Source organism: Anticarsia gemmatalis, chromosome 20, assembly GCF_050436995.1.
Source record: "Anticarsia gemmatalis isolate Benzon Research Colony breed Stoneville strain chromosome 20, ilAntGemm2 primary, whole genome shotgun sequence".
NCBI lineage: Eukaryota > Metazoa > Arthropoda > Insecta > Lepidoptera > Erebidae > Anticarsia > Anticarsia gemmatalis.
In genome coordinates, this window is record NC_134764.1 from 4660457 (window position 1) to 4679080 (window position 18624).

The 18624-nt window shown below is 36.4% G+C and overlaps 3 protein-coding genes across 3 annotated transcripts in view; 2 read left to right on the forward strand and 1 right to left on the reverse strand.

Annotated features, from left to right (window-relative positions):
* Flo2 (flotillin-2) overlaps positions 1–18624 on the reverse strand; it is a 268758-nt gene that overhangs the window by 45513 nt on the left and 204621 nt on the right. The window lies entirely within an intron of this gene.
* Positions 258–9940, forward strand: LOC142981410 (glucose dehydrogenase [FAD, quinone]). The gene is made up of 5 exons (XM_076127311.1): positions 258–575; positions 5477–5558; positions 7436–7580; positions 7941–8111; positions 8300–9940. The coding sequence occupies exons 2-5, from the start codon at positions 5487–5489 to the stop codon at positions 9808–9810; spliced, it is 1899 nt and encodes a 632-aa protein (XP_075983426.1). The 5' UTR covers positions 258–575; positions 5477–5486; the 3' UTR covers positions 9811–9940.
* On the forward strand, positions 10707–14318 carry LOC142981641 (glucose dehydrogenase [FAD, quinone]-like). Its single transcript, XM_076127679.1, has 3 exons — positions 10707–12372; positions 13090–13320; positions 13491–14318. Exons 1-3 carry the CDS (start codon positions 10849–10851, stop codon positions 14262–14264), a joined length of 2529 nt encoding a protein of 842 aa, XP_075983794.1. The 5' UTR covers positions 10707–10848; the 3' UTR covers positions 14265–14318.

Below are 18624 nucleotides of genomic sequence, written 5' to 3' on the forward strand. Positions count from 1 at the left end.
AAATAAAAACTTCACAAAAGGGACAGCGATAAATGTTGGAAACTGTACCAAAATAATGAACTTAAAATAGCCAATGTTACTTATCCAACAATACATAATCGACGTCCATCACACGTTATGCTTCAGTACAGCAGTCAAATTAAATATCCATCACATTTACGTGTATCGTTCCTGCGTGACCAACTAATATAAGTTACCTAACAGCAGGTAACATATTCTTCAGCTGTCAATTTTCGCTGTACAACAGTTACAGTACGATCACGTAGGCGACAGTGGGCTCCCCCCATTTCACCGCTATAGAACTACAAGCGCGGGAGTTGTATGGACGCACTCGAAGAAAGTGGTCGTGGGTCACCAGTCGTAATATAAGCCTTCAAGAGTTTTGTAGTCCTCGAAACTGTTGTGAAGTCTTTTCAAGTGATGTGTGTTACCAGTGATAACGCTAGGGAAAGTGTTCGAGCATGCTGTGTACCGGCGCGCGCATGCTTCTCTACTGAACTGTGAAACGTTTACAATATTTTGTGTGGAGCTTTCTTGTGTATTATGTTTATTTGTGAAAGTGTTTGCCACTGAAGGTAAGTTACATTGATATTTATGAAAAATAAGATTCGTTCCCCAACCGAACTTGGACCGCCTGATGGACTCAAGGCTTAGACCCTGTCTGATAACTAGAAGAGACCCTTGTTTAGTGGGACAGCAATAGATAAAAATATAAGATGCGTTATGTTTATTTATCTTTAATTATTGTTCTGACAGTCGAATAAAAATACGATCGAATTACGCAATACAACAAAAAAGTATTCTACTGACACATTTCATTGACCCAAACTATCGTTTTGACCCCAACAAATATACAATATCGTTATAATATAATGATCTCGCCGGCCGGTGCTACTTGTCGTGATATGACAGTCGACTGAGGCAGTTAACTCTCGATAAACAAGTGAAAGATATACTAATAGTATCTTGAAATACACTATCATTAGACTAGCAGTAACCGCACGGAAGGAGAAAATAAATAAATAAAATTTCACTTAGTAATATGCTTCAAATCATGTTTGTAAATGATGCAACACTTTATATCGTACTTATGTTAGATTAACGCCTGTTTTCTCGTGGTTTAGCATATTACGATATTATAACACAACCATATTTTTTACTTATCATTATGCACGTTAAATCCGTAGGTGTAAACAGAGGAGTATGCAAGAAATCTATGTTAACTACCTAAAAGATTCTGCTATAAATTAAAAATGACAATAGCACTTTGCCCCACGCGGGAATCGATGCTAAGACTCTTAGACCACAGAGCCAGTACAAGTATATTACAGCATAGAATAAAGTAACATACACAATATGTAAATATAAGATATAAATCTATGTCTAGTTCATTTCACAAGCAACAAACATTCAGAATATTAATCTTATAATCAAAATTCGGGGAGCATGTTGTTTGTAATTAAATTCCACATGACATAATGTTTTGGCTCTAAGTTAGGGACACGGTTATGTAAGTGTGTGGGTATTTTCTCCGGAACTTGTTTATATTCTGGATGAGTAACACATACATACATACATACTGTAAATAATTTAACGATCGCGTATTGCTTTGATGACTTTTATTTAATACACTTTCTAGTAAACAAAAATATATTTATACTCTTTTTTGATACCCAAAATATTAAAATAATATGTTTATTTATCATTCTTAATTTTGGAAACATAATAATACAAGCTGACCCGGCAAACGTTGCTTTGCCATATAAAAAAAAAATGTGTCACTTAGGTGTATGAAAAATAAATGTTGGCCGATTATCAGACCTAGTCAATATGCTCACAAAATTTCATGAGAATCGGTCAAGCCGTTTCGGAGGAGTATGGCAACGAAAACTGTGACGCGAGAATTGTATATATTAGATTATCAGGGAAGACAATGTATTTGCCTTTTTGTTGCACATGTTGTGCAGTTATTTACAAACATTCCTACAAGTTTGAAAACTCTCTTCAATATTAGTTAGTTAAGTTAAACGCCTAAACGCTTTACGTGAAGATTTCAAGGTATTTTATTTTTAAAAAAATATTTATTATAGGTATAATACAGGCTAATTACATTGAATTAACTCACTGCTATTTACACGTGGAAGGCTTCCAAGTTTTTCTTGTTGCAATTAATTATGCTTAACTCATAATAACTATAATTAACAAAGCATTAATTGAACTCATAAATCGATCTTTAATCGGAAGTGTCGCTATCTCACAACAATCAAATAGTAATAATTGTCGCATAAAAAGATGTGTAAGATAAAACAATAGGATATCATAAGATTAACACGAGATCTAGCAGTCATTGAACTTAATGTGTGAACCTAGATGCATTATCAAAAGTAAATGGCAGATTATCTTCTATTACTTAACAGATAAGAGCTATTTTTGCTTGTCCGTTTGTTTGTTGTTAGTTAAAGTGCATGTAATATGAGTATCAATTCGTGTAAGTGTTGTACATAACAGGAAAAGTACGGATGAAAGTGAATCTAAGCAGAAAACCGGAGTTGGATATGTAAAGTTACGCACTTTTGATACTGATAACATTTTCATGCTATAGCATGTTTGTGTGTATGTTTTTATGTTTGTTCTAGAATGTTATTCAATGCTAGACATGGTGTTTTATGTGTTACAATTGCCCATAACAAATCATACAATTTGGATCTTAAATAAGACTGAAAGTTGCTTTCATGAAAACATTAGTGTGGTTATTTGATTCTTCAATAATAACTTTTTATTTGTCCCAAAACTGAAGATATAAAACCAACCTAGGTATTTAAATTATGCACAGAACGTTAAAAAGTAAATCAAAGTTAGTATAAGTAAGTTACAATTTATCTTCGGAGATCTTCACAAGTTAACAACTAGTAATAACACAATTAGTGCCACTTCAATGATCACGTAGAAAGTTTCATAATTCATGCATAAAAACATATCAAATACAAATGAGTATCGTCAGAGTACCTAAAGATAGATCATTGGTAATTTAGCCTGGAATAAGACAAAAAACCGGTGTAATCTTGCTGAAGGAAGAATGGGCTTTGACTATTTCTAGTATTTTATGCTATGAAAGCCATAAAATGTTGTGATAGATTCTGTAATGATAACTTAGATTATAATTCAGTCATTCATTCATTGGCCTGTGTCCATCTATTGCAGATTGCAGGTGGCATCAGATAGAGGAATATTTTTAATGAGGGAATATCTTAGTTCATGACTTAGCAGTGTCATTATCAACTTATCATAAGTGTCATTATTTCAATAAATCGATCGATTTGGTTTGAACAGACGAAAGTTTTTTCCGGTTCACTCAACTTTTAAACTATTGAGACTAATACAATTCTGTATGCATTTAAGACACGACAAGACTCAGAACAAGACAATAGCGGGTGAAAAGTCGCAAGTGTGTCGTGCAAAGAGGCGGTCACACTGACCGTTAAGTCGTAAAGGCACGCACACACCGAGGAGTAAGTAATGTAACGGTACAGAGTGTGTCACACAACTTAACCGTGTTAAACGATACCACGCTTATTTATCCTGTACTTGAATATTTAGGATGTTTCGGCTAAACGTTTTATTTGAGCTTTTACCTGAGAATCTTAGGTAAGGTTGAAGGTAACGAACCATACTTATTTTTAATATTACAAATGCGAAAATAACTATCTGTTAATAATAATAAAATATCTGTTACTCAATCACGCCAAAACTACAGAACCAATTTGCATGTTTGGTATGGAGATATTTTGATACCCGAGAAAGGACAGGCTACTTTTTACCCCGGAAAAATTACGCACTCCCATGGTAAAATTCAGGTGGCGGACGAGGTCGCTAGTAAAAGCTAATTTCCAATATATGATTTTTTTTGTTAATCACTGTAAGGTCAATGAACTTTGACATAAAACTGTAGTGCGAAATTGTATTTATAACCTTGGTTAGGTGAATCTTGGGATGAGTTTTCCAGGCTAATTTATTCTTTATGCAGAGATTTGCATTATAACTTGGGTATCTGACAAATCGATCATTTGGATTGTAGAGGGAACGATGTTATTATTTGCAAGAATAATAAGACTAATTATTTTAGAATGTATTTGGTTTATGGGTGCATAATATTAAAACAAATGGCAGCATCAATATCCTAACTCACTTTTCGATATCTGGGGGCACGGAAGTGCCCCCGCAAGTCGAGCAAAAAAAAAGCGGCACGGCCGTAACATCCTTTTCTCGAAGCAATTCGGGCTATTTTTGACACCCCTATAATTTCGTTGTGGATAAAACAAGAAGCCTGGATTTTCAGCAACTAATCAGTCATTGTATAAACACGGTATATTTAAAATTTCAGTCAATTTGAACCAGTAGTTTAAGAATGACAACTTGTTAAAATTTTGAATTTTGTCACTCACTGATTCACTGACTCACTGACTCACCGATCATCAAAAGTCTAAGGTACTTCTAGCAGACTTAGAAGCTTAAAATTTAGAATACAAATAGGGTTTAGTGTCTTAATCATGGGAAAATTTTAATATTTTCTAATTTCGGTCCAGTTTTCTAAATACACCGACTGCAACAATAACTTTGTAATCCCATATAAATGTATAAGATTACAAGGTTACATTTGCAGTTAATGAATTGTTATTACTGTAGAAAATACAATAATAAATAGGCGTAAATAGGTACCTACTATATGAGGCATAACGGGAGGGGGTAAAGGGTGGGTAAGGGTGTTTAGCCCATGAAACTGAACAACATTCCCATAAGAAAATATGTTGAATTATGAAAAAAAAACGTCTTTCCATACAAATTGGACTTATGTTCGCTCTACAAAAAGAAGTGAGATGCCATCAAAAACATTCTGTAAAAACCTCAAGTCTCGCCGTCAAAAGTTGTGAGATCTATATAATACCAAGTCGATTAATCTATTTAGTCTCTACTTAAAGGACCTTCTGTCTTAAGTTAATTCGTATGTTATTATCATGCCAATTTTAAAAAAATACCTTTAAAACAAATAGATCGACTTGGTCATCGCAAGAAAACACAAATTCGCCATTATTAACATTTCAGGAGCATTAACTTCTTGTCGTGCTGTGTAGTGTGATATATACTAATAATCAAATCATGCGATGGCCAGGTCGATCTATTTGTTTTAAAGGTATTTTATTAAAATTGGCATGATAATAACATACGAATTAACTTAAGACAGAAGGTCCTTTAAGTAGAGACTAAATAGATTAATCGACTTGGTATTATATAGATCTCACAACTTTTGACGGCGAGACTTGAGGTTTTTACAGAATGTTTTTGATGGCATTGCATTGTTTTATCAACACTAAGACAAATCTTATACCGCAGTGATCTACCCCTCAACAAGCATCACTTACATCGTCGTGTGTTGTTACATATGTATATAAACATTAACTATGTGCATGTAATGTTTCAGGTGAAGCAAGATGAGCTCGCTGGTGAACGCGGCCGCCGACGTGTTGTCGGGCACGGCCATCGCCGCGGCCGCCGGCTCGCAGGTAAACGTCCGACAACCTACTCCATATCTAGATCACTCACAGACTGACAACTTTGTGTCGCGCGTAGATCCTTTAGCGATTGTAACGACACTTATACTTACATCAAATCACACTTTTTTCTTATAGGGCTGGGCAGAGACCAAATAATACTACTTATTGTAAACATGTTATTTGGTTATAGTTTATTAAACTGTAACATATTGTAGGTTAATTTATTTTCAAGTGGCTAGACCCGAGCTAATGCCAAAATAAGTTATTGTTATGGAATTGAAATTATACGACTTGTTTTCGTTTATTTTTCTCGTTCTATTGTACATTCAACACAATTTAAACTTTTAGGAAGTAAGTACAGATCTACATCAATCTAACTGAGAGCAAATCCTCTTCATCATGAAGTTACTCCTCATTACTGCGATGCAATTTGTTGCCCAAACGGCAACTAAAAGCAGCCAGTATGTGTGGTATATTACAAAACACAGTACAATGACGTCACGACACAGTTCATCGGCGGCGCGCGCACGCAACGTCACTCGACACACTTCCGTCTTCCGGTATCAAATACCGGTGCTATTCTGCACGGTCATGCAAAAAAATGAGGTTCACGAGACAAGAGAGAGATAGGTTGTAAGAGTTGTCACTTCGCGACGACGCGTTAAATGTATTTTTTACATGAAACCAATGATAAACTACTTTCAATGTTTTGACAAAGATTACAGATAGATTGCTATCTTATATTGTTACGTTTAAATGATCTATCATTAACTGATTTCGGTATGAACGAATGGAAAGCGACAGATATGCTAGTTTCAATAAGAATCTATACTATAATATTATAAACACTATAATATTATAAAGCTGAAGAGTTTGTTTGTTTGATTGTTTGTTTGTTTGTTTGAACGCGCTAATCTCAGGAACTACTGGTCCGATTTGAAAAAATATTTCAGTGTTAGATAGCCCATTTATCGAGGAAGGCTATAGGCTATACATCATCACTTTACGACCAATAGGAGCAGAGTACCGGGGAAAAATGTTACAAAAACGGGGAAAATTATAATTCTCTTATGTGCCGCAAGCGAAGTTGCGCGGGTCAGCTAGCAAAGCTTTGGTAAGCAAATTGTGTCGGACTTAACTACATTTAATGACTAACAGGATCTGGTTTACTAGTTCCGGAAATATAGAAAAATAGAGTCCTAACACGAACATAGAAACACTATTTATTTCTACTAGCTTTTCCTGATTCGACTTGCGTGGCGATATGTTGATAAACTATGGTGATCTAGGAAGCCTGCGCAAATAGAATTCTTAATCAAGCTGCAATTTTTTTTCCAACTCGGGAAATCATAAAGTAATACTGTAGATTTATAATCGTTTTTCCGAAAAAAACTGACAACTAAGCCAACAACAAAAAGTGATTGAGTCAATAATTACAAAGTTGTTAAAAACCGATCAAGTGTGGTATTACCGAAACTCATAACGTGTCATCACTAATATGAGTTTTAGTATCATAATGAGCAAAAAATCCCGTATTTCGCCGACTGCTGCAGTCACAAAAATATATTTTTCAGCGCAGCGACCTCGGGTACGAATCTCAGGCCGGACCAATCTTTCTTATTTTCGCAGAACTTTAAACTTGGTTAAGTCGTGCAGTGGTTAAGGTGGTTGCCACGCCATTATCATTGCGACGGGATTACCTAAGTTCGGTTCCCACACGGTACAATTATTAGTGCGATCTACAAATAGTTGTTTTGGGTATGGTTGTACTGACTTAATGTCTGTTGTTGGTATGTTTGTCAAAGTCCCCACAACACAAAAGCAATTCCGAGTGCGGAAAATGTCTCAAACAAAAATTTCTAATATTTTTATGTGTTGCGTTCCAGGTGGCATGGTTTATACCGATGTTAGTAGCGGCGATAGCGTACTACCAATACGACGCGACGGATCCTGAGGGCCGACCGGCAGACATCGACGATGCGCTCATGCTGCCAGACTACGACTTCATCATCGTTGGAGCTGGATCTGCTGGTCAGTGGGTACACACTTTTGTTTTCTAATGCTAGGCTCTAAGATGTCCAACAATGACTTAAGATGCTTATCTACAGCACCCAAGATTGCCTATCACACTTATTGCTTAACGTTCCTCGACTAGAACGGACTACTTACACTCCACAGAATAATAATTGTAATGCATGCATGATTAACTTTACAGTAGCATTGTTATAATTTGTGTTTCCGTTTCCATGAACTAGGTACCTAATCAAAATTTATAAAAGCTTTAATAAAGGCAGTTTATGCACCAGCTAATTGTGTTTGTAGAACTATAGTTAATTAAAAGTTTTAATGAAACAACTTTAATTACAACGTAGCAACTTTATCAATTTCCAGGAGCGGTGGTAGCTAATCGTCTGTCAGAGATCGCTCACTGGAAGGTGCTACTGTTAGAAGCTGGGGGAGATGAGACGGAGATATCGGATGTCCCGCTCTTAGCTGGCTACTTACAACTCAGCAAGTTAGACTGGAAGTACAAGACAGAACCATCGGGCACTAGTTGTTTAGGTAAATATAATCATTCAAAAGATGAAACATTTATAAACCAGTCTTTGTTAATCTGTACTCCAAAGACGATACTCAAACTGGCAATCCCTCAGTTTCAAACTGGCTGGGTATGGCTTTAGCGTGCAGAGGTCTTGAATGTCACTATGTTCTTTGAATAGATTCTAATATGTAATGTGATATGATTTCAGCAATGGAGGACGGTCGCTGCAACTGGCCACGAGGGAAGGTGCTGGGCGGCAGTTCAGTCTTAAACTACATGTTATATCTGCGAGGGAACAAACAAGATTACGACACGTGGGAAGCCCTCGGCAACAAAGGATGGGGCTACAAAGATGTCTTGTATTACTTCAAGAAGTCTGAAGACAATAAAAATCCTTACTTAGCACAAACTCCTTACCACAGTACCGGAGGATACTTGACTGTATCTGAAGCGCCCTATCACACGCCCCTCGTATCTAGTTTTATAGATGGAGGGTTAGAATTAGGGTACATGAACAGAGACATAAACGGCGAAAACCAAACCGGGTTCATGGTAGCTCAAGGAACGATTCGACGAGGAAGCCGTTGCTCCACTTCTAAAGCCTTCCTAAGACCAGCAAAGGATCGTAAGAACCTGCACATGGCAATGCATTCTCATGTGACAAAGGTTATGATAGATCCTAGAACAAAAATAGCTTTTGGAGTAGAATTCATTCGAAATAAGATGGTGTATCGCATAAGAGCGAGGAAAGAAGTCATTTTGTCGGCAGGAACTGTTAATTCTGCACAACTGTTGATGTTGTCTGGTATTGGACCTGCTGAAGAGTTGAACAAGCATCGAATCCCTTTGATACAGAATTTGAAAGTTGGGAGAAATTTACAGGATCATATTGGTTTAGGCGGTCTAGCGTTCATGGTCAATCAACCGATATCGATAGTGGAACATCGTTTGCACACCGTGAGCACATTGATGGAGTACGCCGTGTTAGGTGAAGGACCATTGACTATTATGGGAGGAGTCGAGGGCTTGGCATTCGTTAATACCAAGTACGCTAATGCAAGTGATGACTTCCCAGATATTGAATTCCATTTTATCTCTGGTTCTACTAACTCAGATGGAGGAGAGCAGTTACGAAAAAATCACGGATTAGTCGAGACGTTTTACGACGCTGTTTTTAGACCTATTAATAATATGGATGTTTGGAGTATAATTCCGATGTTATTGCGACCTAAAAGCAAAGGTTTTATCCAACTCCGCAGTGCAAATCCTTACGATTACCCATACATATATCCAAACTATTTAGATGATGAAATGGACGTAAAAACTTTGGTTGAAGGAGTTAAAATAGCCGTCGCATTATCCAGGACGAGGGCATTTCAGAAATATGGATCATTTTTGAACAAGCACGTGTTCCCTGCGTGTGTGAGTAAGATGAGGTATTCGGATGAGTACTGGGAGTGTATGATAAGACAGTACACGTGTACTATTTATCACCCTGTGGGCACAGCGAAGATGGGTCCATACTGGGACGCTGAGGCAGTCGTCGACCATCAACTTAGGGTGTACGGTGTGAAGGGTTTGCGAGTCATAGATGGTAGTATTATGCCTAACATAGTAAGTGGGAACACAAACGCGCCCATTATAATGATAGGCGAGAAAGGCAGTGACATGATCAAAGAGTTTTGGTTGAAAAGACGAACTTCTAGATATTACATTTAGTGGTTAACGTACAAATTAATTTATCAGTATTATTGAGTGTGAATTGTAAATATTGCGTTGATGTGAATGATTATTTATTTGTAATACTTAAAGACTATTATAATAAGCTCTAAGCAATAAATTATTTCGAAAACAAAGTTGTTTCACTATTTCCTGACAACACGCCATCGAAATTACATTTTTGTCAAGCTTTTTCTTAATACAAATACTAATTGTCTGTGTATGATTTAAATTGCGACCATTTATTAAAACCAGTGTATAATCATAGCCGAGATACTGCTAGAAAATAAAATTAAAAAATAATTTTACAAGAAATAACTAGGATGATAATGCTGTTTTTTTGTTGTTGCTTGTTATATAGTTTCTAGGTCAAACGTCACCGTAACTACCTGAGCGATGTCATATTAATACATGCCCCGAGATTTGCTGACGTTAATCAATTGTGATATGATGGTTCAAACACAGAGTAGGCATTAAATATAATATTATTTCATTAAATATATTATAAGTGTGTATTATAAATGAATGAACGGCGATGAGATCAATGAAGACTTATTGTAAGGATTGTAGAATAATGGGATTTTGTTACGTGGTTTGTTGCATACAATAGTAATGAAATTTTATGTTCGGGTAAAATGTAGATTATTATATTTGTGCAGTATCACGAAAGGAATAATTTTATTACAGCTATTATGTACAAAATTTACTAAAATAGTGATTTAATTAAAACTTGTTTACATCCTTTTTTGCATTTCTGATAATACCAATGTCAGCTAAAGCATTTTGATAAAGACAAATATCATTATTTATTTATAATAATAATATGTAATATCGTGATGTTTATATTAACACGAATGTACTTTAGTCGCAAAATAAATAGCTACTCTGTGCAGTATATCACAATGCACAACGCAACATCGTACAAACAATATCACTTGCTAAATCCTAACTGCTGATTCAGTGGCTATTCATTGTCACACAATAAGTTCAGTGGCATCAGTGCAGTGCATCATACAGTGTTGAGTGTACTATGGAACCATGTCGACCCAAGCGACTACACTTAGAGGACTTATGTCCAATACCCGGATCATGTTCGGCTTGCTCCCTGGACTTGGTGCCATGATAGTACTGCGAATGGCCATTCATCTCTACAGACCTGATATTGAAGATGCTGACAATCGTGTCAGAGATCATCCCTTCGAACAACTCTACAATTGTTACGATTTCATCATAGTCGGCGGCGGCTCGGCTGGATCTGTTCTAGCCAATCGACTTTCTGAGAACCCGAACTGGAAAGTGCTGTTGTTAGAAGCAGGCCAAGATGAAAATGTTCTCTCTGAAGTACCAGTGTTATTCCCTGTGTTACAAACGTCGTCGATAGACTGGCAGTTCCTCACCGAGTCTAGTGATGAGTACTGTTTAAGTATGGTGGATAGAAAGTGTAAGTGGCCCCGCGGCAAAGTGCTCGGCGGTTCAAGCGTGCTTAACGCTATGTTGTATATACGAGGTAATAAACGAGATTATGATAACTGGGAAAGTATGGGTAACGTTGGCTGGGGATATAATGAGGTCTTAAAATATTTCTTGAAATCTGAAGATATTAGAATACCTGGATATGAAGACAATCCATATCACGCGACTGGAGGTCCATTGACAGTAGAATATTTTGCTTATGAGCAGCCAATTACTAGAAAAATATTAGAAGCCGGTGAGCAACTCGGTTATCAAATCCGTGACGTGAATGGAGAGTTTCAAACTGGGTTTACTCGATCTCAGGCAACGGTTCGAGACGGCCTTAGATGTAGTACAGCAAAAGGCTACTTACGACCAGCGGCTAAAAGAGATAATCTCCATGTCAGTGTGCATTCAATAGTACATAAGGTACTTATTGATGAAAACAAAGTCGCTTACGGCGTAAAGTTTGCTAAACACGGACAAGAAAAAATCATTAAAGCAAGTAAGGAAGTGATACTGTCTGCTGGAGCGTTACAATCACCCCAGTTACTAATTCTATCGGGAATAGGAGACGCTGAACACTTGAAAGAGCTTGGCATATATCCGATTGTAAACCTCCCCGGTGTCGGCAAGAATCTACAAGACCACGTAGCGATGGGAGGGCATTCGTTTCTCTTCGACAATCCATACGACAACGGCACAGATTACTGTTTCAATTTAAACACAGTCATGTCCATAGGAAGTGTGGTAGATTTCAGTATTAACAAAAAGGGACCGATGTACAGTATGATGGAGGCAGAAGCGATGGCATTCGTCAAAACGAAGTATGAGAATTCAGAGGATGACTATCCAGACATTCAATTGTTTATTGCTCCTACAGCGGATAATATGGATGGCGGTCTGTTTGGGAAACGAGCGAATGGGTTAACTAATGAAGCATATGCCGAATTATATGAAGAGATATTGTACGAGTCATCGTTTTCTGTAGTGCCTCTTTTACTGCGGCCGAGAAGTCGCGGCTACTTGAAACTGAGGGACACAAACCCCTACTCGCCACCACTGATATATCCTAACTATTACAGCGACCCGCAAGACGTCAGAGTGATGGCAAGTAGTTATATCTTTACATAATTGCTTGTAACTAAGTGATAAGCTAACAAATTGCGACAAATTACTTTCAAAACAAAACATTAAACAGTTGATAATTTTTATTAGTTTGATAAAATGATATACTAAAAGCCAATAAAAATAATGATTATTGCTGTCAAAAGGGGTCATGGGAGTAAAGAGATTGACATACGCGTGTTTGCATTTAAATTATAACAACATTGTTACATCAATATATCAATGTAATTAGAAAAAACATAGGTTAAGTATGAAGGTTTCAATACACGACGTCTTAGACTATGCTTAGCGAAGGTTCAAATATAGTAATCTTGTTTAATATGGGCCGGTCAAGAGCAGCTTCCTACTTTTAACAACATTAAGATATACACTTCACTTCCCTGGACGTTTACATAATAGGCAATATCTATGTGTGTGTATTGTGCACACACTTGGACACTATAAACAAAGTCCTGCACAGATGGCCAGTTTTAATGAAATTGACCGCCGTAGCCGTATATCGGCTAGGAGGACATTATTAGGCAATATTATGTGCATTGAAGATAAAATCAATTCAAATTGACAGCTTTGAGCAACACCATTTCTCAAAAAATGGTAGTAGTAAATACATTGTCTTCACTTTTAATGTTTCACAGCAACCAAATTGTATTTGATAAAATTAGTGAACAAATTCGATAATATTGCCCACATGGGTTACAGATTGAAGGAGCTCGAATAGTGCAGAAGTTGGTTGAACAACCAGCGTTAAAGGCACTGAATGCTCGACCAAATCCTCACCGCAACCCTGGCTGTGCGGCGCATGAGCTGATGTCTGACGAACACCTGGAGTGTCAGGCCAGGCATCACACTCTCACCATCTACCATCCTGTCGGTACCTGTGCTATGGGGCCTGATCCAGATTCTGGCGCTGTCGTTGACCCTAGGCTAAAGGTTTGTTTGACAAGAGTATTATTTTAAGGGTTCAGAGGTCTTCGTAACATCTAATAATATTTTATTTATAAAGAAGATAATCAATATAGAAACTATTGGTTATCTTGCGTTCTGCAGTTCTACGTAATGTTATACAGAATTTATTTGATTTATTTTCTTTTTGATTTCAGGTTTATGGAGTCAAAAGTCTTCGAGTAATCGACGGTAGTATAATGCCTAATATCGTGAGCGGCAACACTAACGCACCAATCATCATGATAGCGGAGAAAGCTTCAGACATGATCAAAGAAGACTGGGCCGATGTCGTGAGCGAACAAACGTGTCCAGAACAGAGCCAGATCGCTTACCAGTCAAAAAGTTCTGAAGGAGAGGAGCCTACTAAAGTTGAAATGACAAGAGGTCCACCAAACCTGTTTAACGAAACTACTAGTCTTTTTCCTCATTTAAGTGAACCTGTTTCTGAAAAAGTGACAAAATTCGCAGGAGATAATAAACCTGCAGCTTCAAATGATTACAAACAAACTGAACCGCAAGCTAAATATCCAAACAATAATGTCAAAGAACCTTCAACATACAGTATTAAGCAACCAAATCAGTATTCTGTTAAACGGTATCCTTATTTTGTATCACAAAATCCGTTCAGACAGTATTTGTATAACCCTCAGAGTATTCATAATAGGGTCCAAGATTTAGGTCAGAACTTTTTTAAACGTCCAGGAAACTTGTTTAGCTACTTGGCCAGTCGTAAGTCTCGAGTGTATCCGAAACCGAGACCTGTGAAAAAGCCTTTATTCTCCAATACTCTTGGTTCATATTACGATACAAACAGAGCGAGAGATCCGACATATTATTATGAAACTACTGAAGAAATGACACCTAAAGGACAGAAAAAATGCAAACTCTGGTTGTACCACGACGGCGTGAAATATGAAGTAATACTGTAGTTTAACTATTAGCAATTGCCTAGATTTTGTATTTTTTTACATAAATATACTTATTATAAATAGAAATTACGCATTTTACTACACCTTTTACCTGAAGTCCTTAATAAACGGAATTACGCACAAAGGACACAAGAATCCAGTAAGTATGTATAATTACAATGAAAATCGTAGTTAAAATCAATATCACTGACTACTAGATAAGACTAAGCCTAGCTTACAGTTCTGATAAGATACGTCACAACACTAATAGGTACATAAAGTTTAAAATATAAAAATCAATAAAGATCTTTTAAAAAATTGTCTCGGGAAATAGCACTCTACCCCTGAACTTACCGAAATAATTATAGGGGAAGGGCCAAGGAGATATAATTCAACAGTGAACTATATTATTAAGATAAGTTGAAAGGTCAGTTAGTCAATCACAATGCCTTATCAGAAAACAATCAGCAAGGTAACTCCATCGAGGATACCTGTCTGGTTTTGACAATTATACAACTGTCATGTCGTATTCAATTGTCGTAAAGTATACAGTAGTTTTTAACCAGTCAGAAATTGCATTTACACATATCTCTTATTATAGTCGAAGCAAGTCCAAAATTTTTGGATTCATTGTTGACATTATGTAAAAATAAATAGAAGAATAGTTTCAGTAACTACGCTACAACGTTTATTACCTTAATTGCATAACAATGTATCAGTAGGTCAGTACTCAGTAAACAGAATATCACTATGTTATTTTAAAGATACACCGGAGTTCATTTGCATTGCACATTCAACAATGATAAAATTGTTTATTTGCACGAGTGCAGTAAAGTTACCGTAACAATATGCGCTTGATAACTAACTAGCCGGATGAAAAAAAGAATTATTTTAGAGATTACCTCTCCCTACCTCCACCTCACACTTCTCTTGCCTATCCAGAGAACATTCAGGATCCAGAATCTTCCTTTATTAATATACGACTCGGCACCCGCCATAATAACAATCTTAATAAAAAAACCTATTTTATCGTATAAGCTAGCGGCCCGTCCCGGCTACGCACGGGTGGATTATTTTTTTTTGCAATTAAATTATTATTAATCAGTGATGATGTAGCATTCAAATGGTAAGGAAAATTCGGTCCTGTACTTCTAGAGTCAATTCGTTACAAACATACTTACATACATACAGGTTAGTAACTGCGCGTAAGTGCAGAAGAAAATTACTCTTCATGTACGAAATAAATTGAAGACAAAATTTTTTGGTTTACACAGACCCAAAAGGAACTTACAGTTTCTTAAAAAATAATCATACAAAACTTGCATAAATATAGTGCATAGTAATAGGACAGTGATCAATGGCTATGTTCTGTGCCAAGGCAGGGGCCATCGTCCAACAAAGTGTAGGCTAATTTCAACTTTCAACGTTTAATAAGGCATTCAATATGCTCCACGAATAGAGGTTATAATATAAACAATTTGCATGCGTTATGTACAGGACATGTTCGCATAAATGTTGAGAGACTATTGTTAACGTTTGAGACAGAATAACAACAATGTCATTTGCAAAAAGGTTCGTCAATCGTACTTTAGTTAATCACCTTCTTACTTAATCTTGCGGGTTGACTGACACAGTGGTCTGTGCGGATGCGTAAGGCTTGCTATACACATTTTCGTTTCGGCTTTATTTGGCCTAGCCGGGCGGAAAATCCGAATAACTGTAGATGAACCCGATCGGCACAAGCCGAACAAGTGAGTTGTTCTGTTTTGTTGGTCGATAAATATTGCCGAATCGAATGTGGGTAGCAGGTCTAATGATGATTAAAGACGAAAAGTTGTAAAAATTGCATGTTCTCAATAGCAGTCAAGACTTTTTAGCGTACTCTGATGTTATTACATACGATTGACAGAATATAATGCTCTTTTCAAACCTTCAAGTATGCAGTCGTAATGCAAAAAAATAAAATGGTGTAATATAAAAATAATTAATGAAGACAAATATACGAGACAAATTATCAAGCGGAAACTTGGTGTTAATAAATATTTAAAAGGGATTCTTGTGTCATCAGATAAATGATGTGTGATAATGTTTTTATTAATTACATCATCGTCTTTTATTTGCCACAATTATGTTCGGAATGATCCACAATTATTAAAAAAGTAATAGTATATTTCGTAACAGGAAAACATTGGATAAATCTTGTCTGAAAGATACCTAGAGTGCGTGTTATTATACGCAAACGACCGCAATAAAAATAATTGTGAAAAGAGGTCGATAATCATCATTATCCACATCAAAATATGTTTTGGCAATACTTCTCAATTTATCTAAATTCCGTATTGGTCTGTGCTGCCCTTACCTTGGTATAGCAATCTAGCCGTAAAAGTGTAAAAGATAGACAGACACTTTGCATTCGTAATATTAGTATAGAGTAAGTATGACGGATAAAAAAACTTCACTTATAATTTATTACTGTTAAACAATTTCACAAAATTGAATTATAATGAGCCGGCCATGTTAGTTTTGAAAATCAAAACATCCGGTTTAAAATAAAGAACTTGCATACATTATGACAAAGCATCTAAATAAGGAGCATACAACTGATAAAATCAATATTTATACTTCAAACAGAGAGTTTTATTACTTTTTGGCAAAAATGTATGACAATACAATACTAAGGAGGTTGTTTAGTATGATATAAAATTTTATAATATGCAATTACAAGTTCGCGATGGCGGATAAAATTAAGTTAAAGAAAACCCCGTTTAGTTAGACTCTTGAGTTAAATCTATACTTATAATAAATCTGTAGAGAGGTCAATTCTGTACATTGAATATATTTAAAAAAAAACCAATGGGGGATGTTTAGTAACGGATACTGATACCGAATCTGCAATTTATAATTTTCTTTTCTGTCTGTCTGTCTGTCTGTCTGTCCTCCGTCTGTATGTGACGCTATCACGTAAAAACTACCGGATAGAATGCACTGAAATTTGGTATATGCATAGATTAAGTAGTGGAGCAGTTTCTAGGATACTTTTTATAGCATAAAATTTCAAAAAAATTTAGAAAATTGAAAAATATACGTAGAAATCGTTTGAACCTGCGTTTCCCTATAGAGACCATAGATGGCGTTACAATCCATTTCACAACATTCGCATAAAGTTAACGCGGCGCCTGCCGTATCGATACCTGTTGTTCGCACCAACCAATAGATGGCGTTATAGCTCGCAACAAAGCATGTTTTTTCTAATTAATTTGTTTTGATGGCTTTATTGTAAAAAAATACCTTTGAAACATGCTATACATTTATAAGATTTTTAAACATAAATGTTGTATGATATATTACACAAAAATGTTGGTTTACGTGGGTCCGGTGCGGTCGGGATATCCTAGATGGCAACCGAGTAATTTCGTTTGTTGTTCGCCGCAACTAACAGATGGCGTTGTTGTTCGAAACACATAACCAAATTAATTGGTTGCATTAAGGAAATAAATTGTATAGCTATGAAACAGACTACGTGGTAAGTTTTAAAAAATAAACAACGGATGATATATAAAAAATAATTACGGGTTACGCGGTTTCGGACGTATCATCGCAAGTAAACATTATTACGCGTGTGAAGAGCTCCGGCGCAGATAGGTCTGTCTGTACCTATTATAATATTCTGAATCCAGACGGGTAAGCAATGGTCAGTCTATAATAAGGTATTATATTTTACACTGTAAACTGGTACGGATACAGACGAGAGCGGAAAAGAAGGTAACCACAGGAAATCAGGCCTGCCTGAGCCTGTGTCACATTGTGTGCCCTTCGGGTCCTTTCGTATATAACCATTAGATGACAAAAGAGTTGTTAGCATTTTTATGTGTATCGAGTGCTTCGCAATTCGCGTGCTCAAACGAATAAGCAACAGTACGAAATTCACGCGAGCGGAGCCGCATGGGTCAGCTAGTCCCTAATAAGAAAAGAGATTAGATGTAGTCTACGAGCCACTATCTAATCAGTTTACTTCTATTCACGGTGGAGTATAAGGCTCTCCCTTGGTACGTCGCCTTATAAGGACCTGCGATTATCTCATCCATTGCAACCCTACACTGGAAGCGATCTCATTCCACATCTAATTTAAGGTTTTCTCGGTATCCAACGAGTCTCATCAAGTGCAGTGTACAAACTTTGCCATGGACATTTTCAAATTGTCAGAAATAAGGCACTACTAGTAGCTTCACGACATATTCTTTTACTATTAAGTCGCGTGAATAAAGATAACATAGTTACAAATCCTTGCAATTTAAGATTGTAATATTATGACCATATACTGTTCGTCACGAGACATTACGAATACACTAATTTCGCTATGGGTCAAATATACTGATAAACA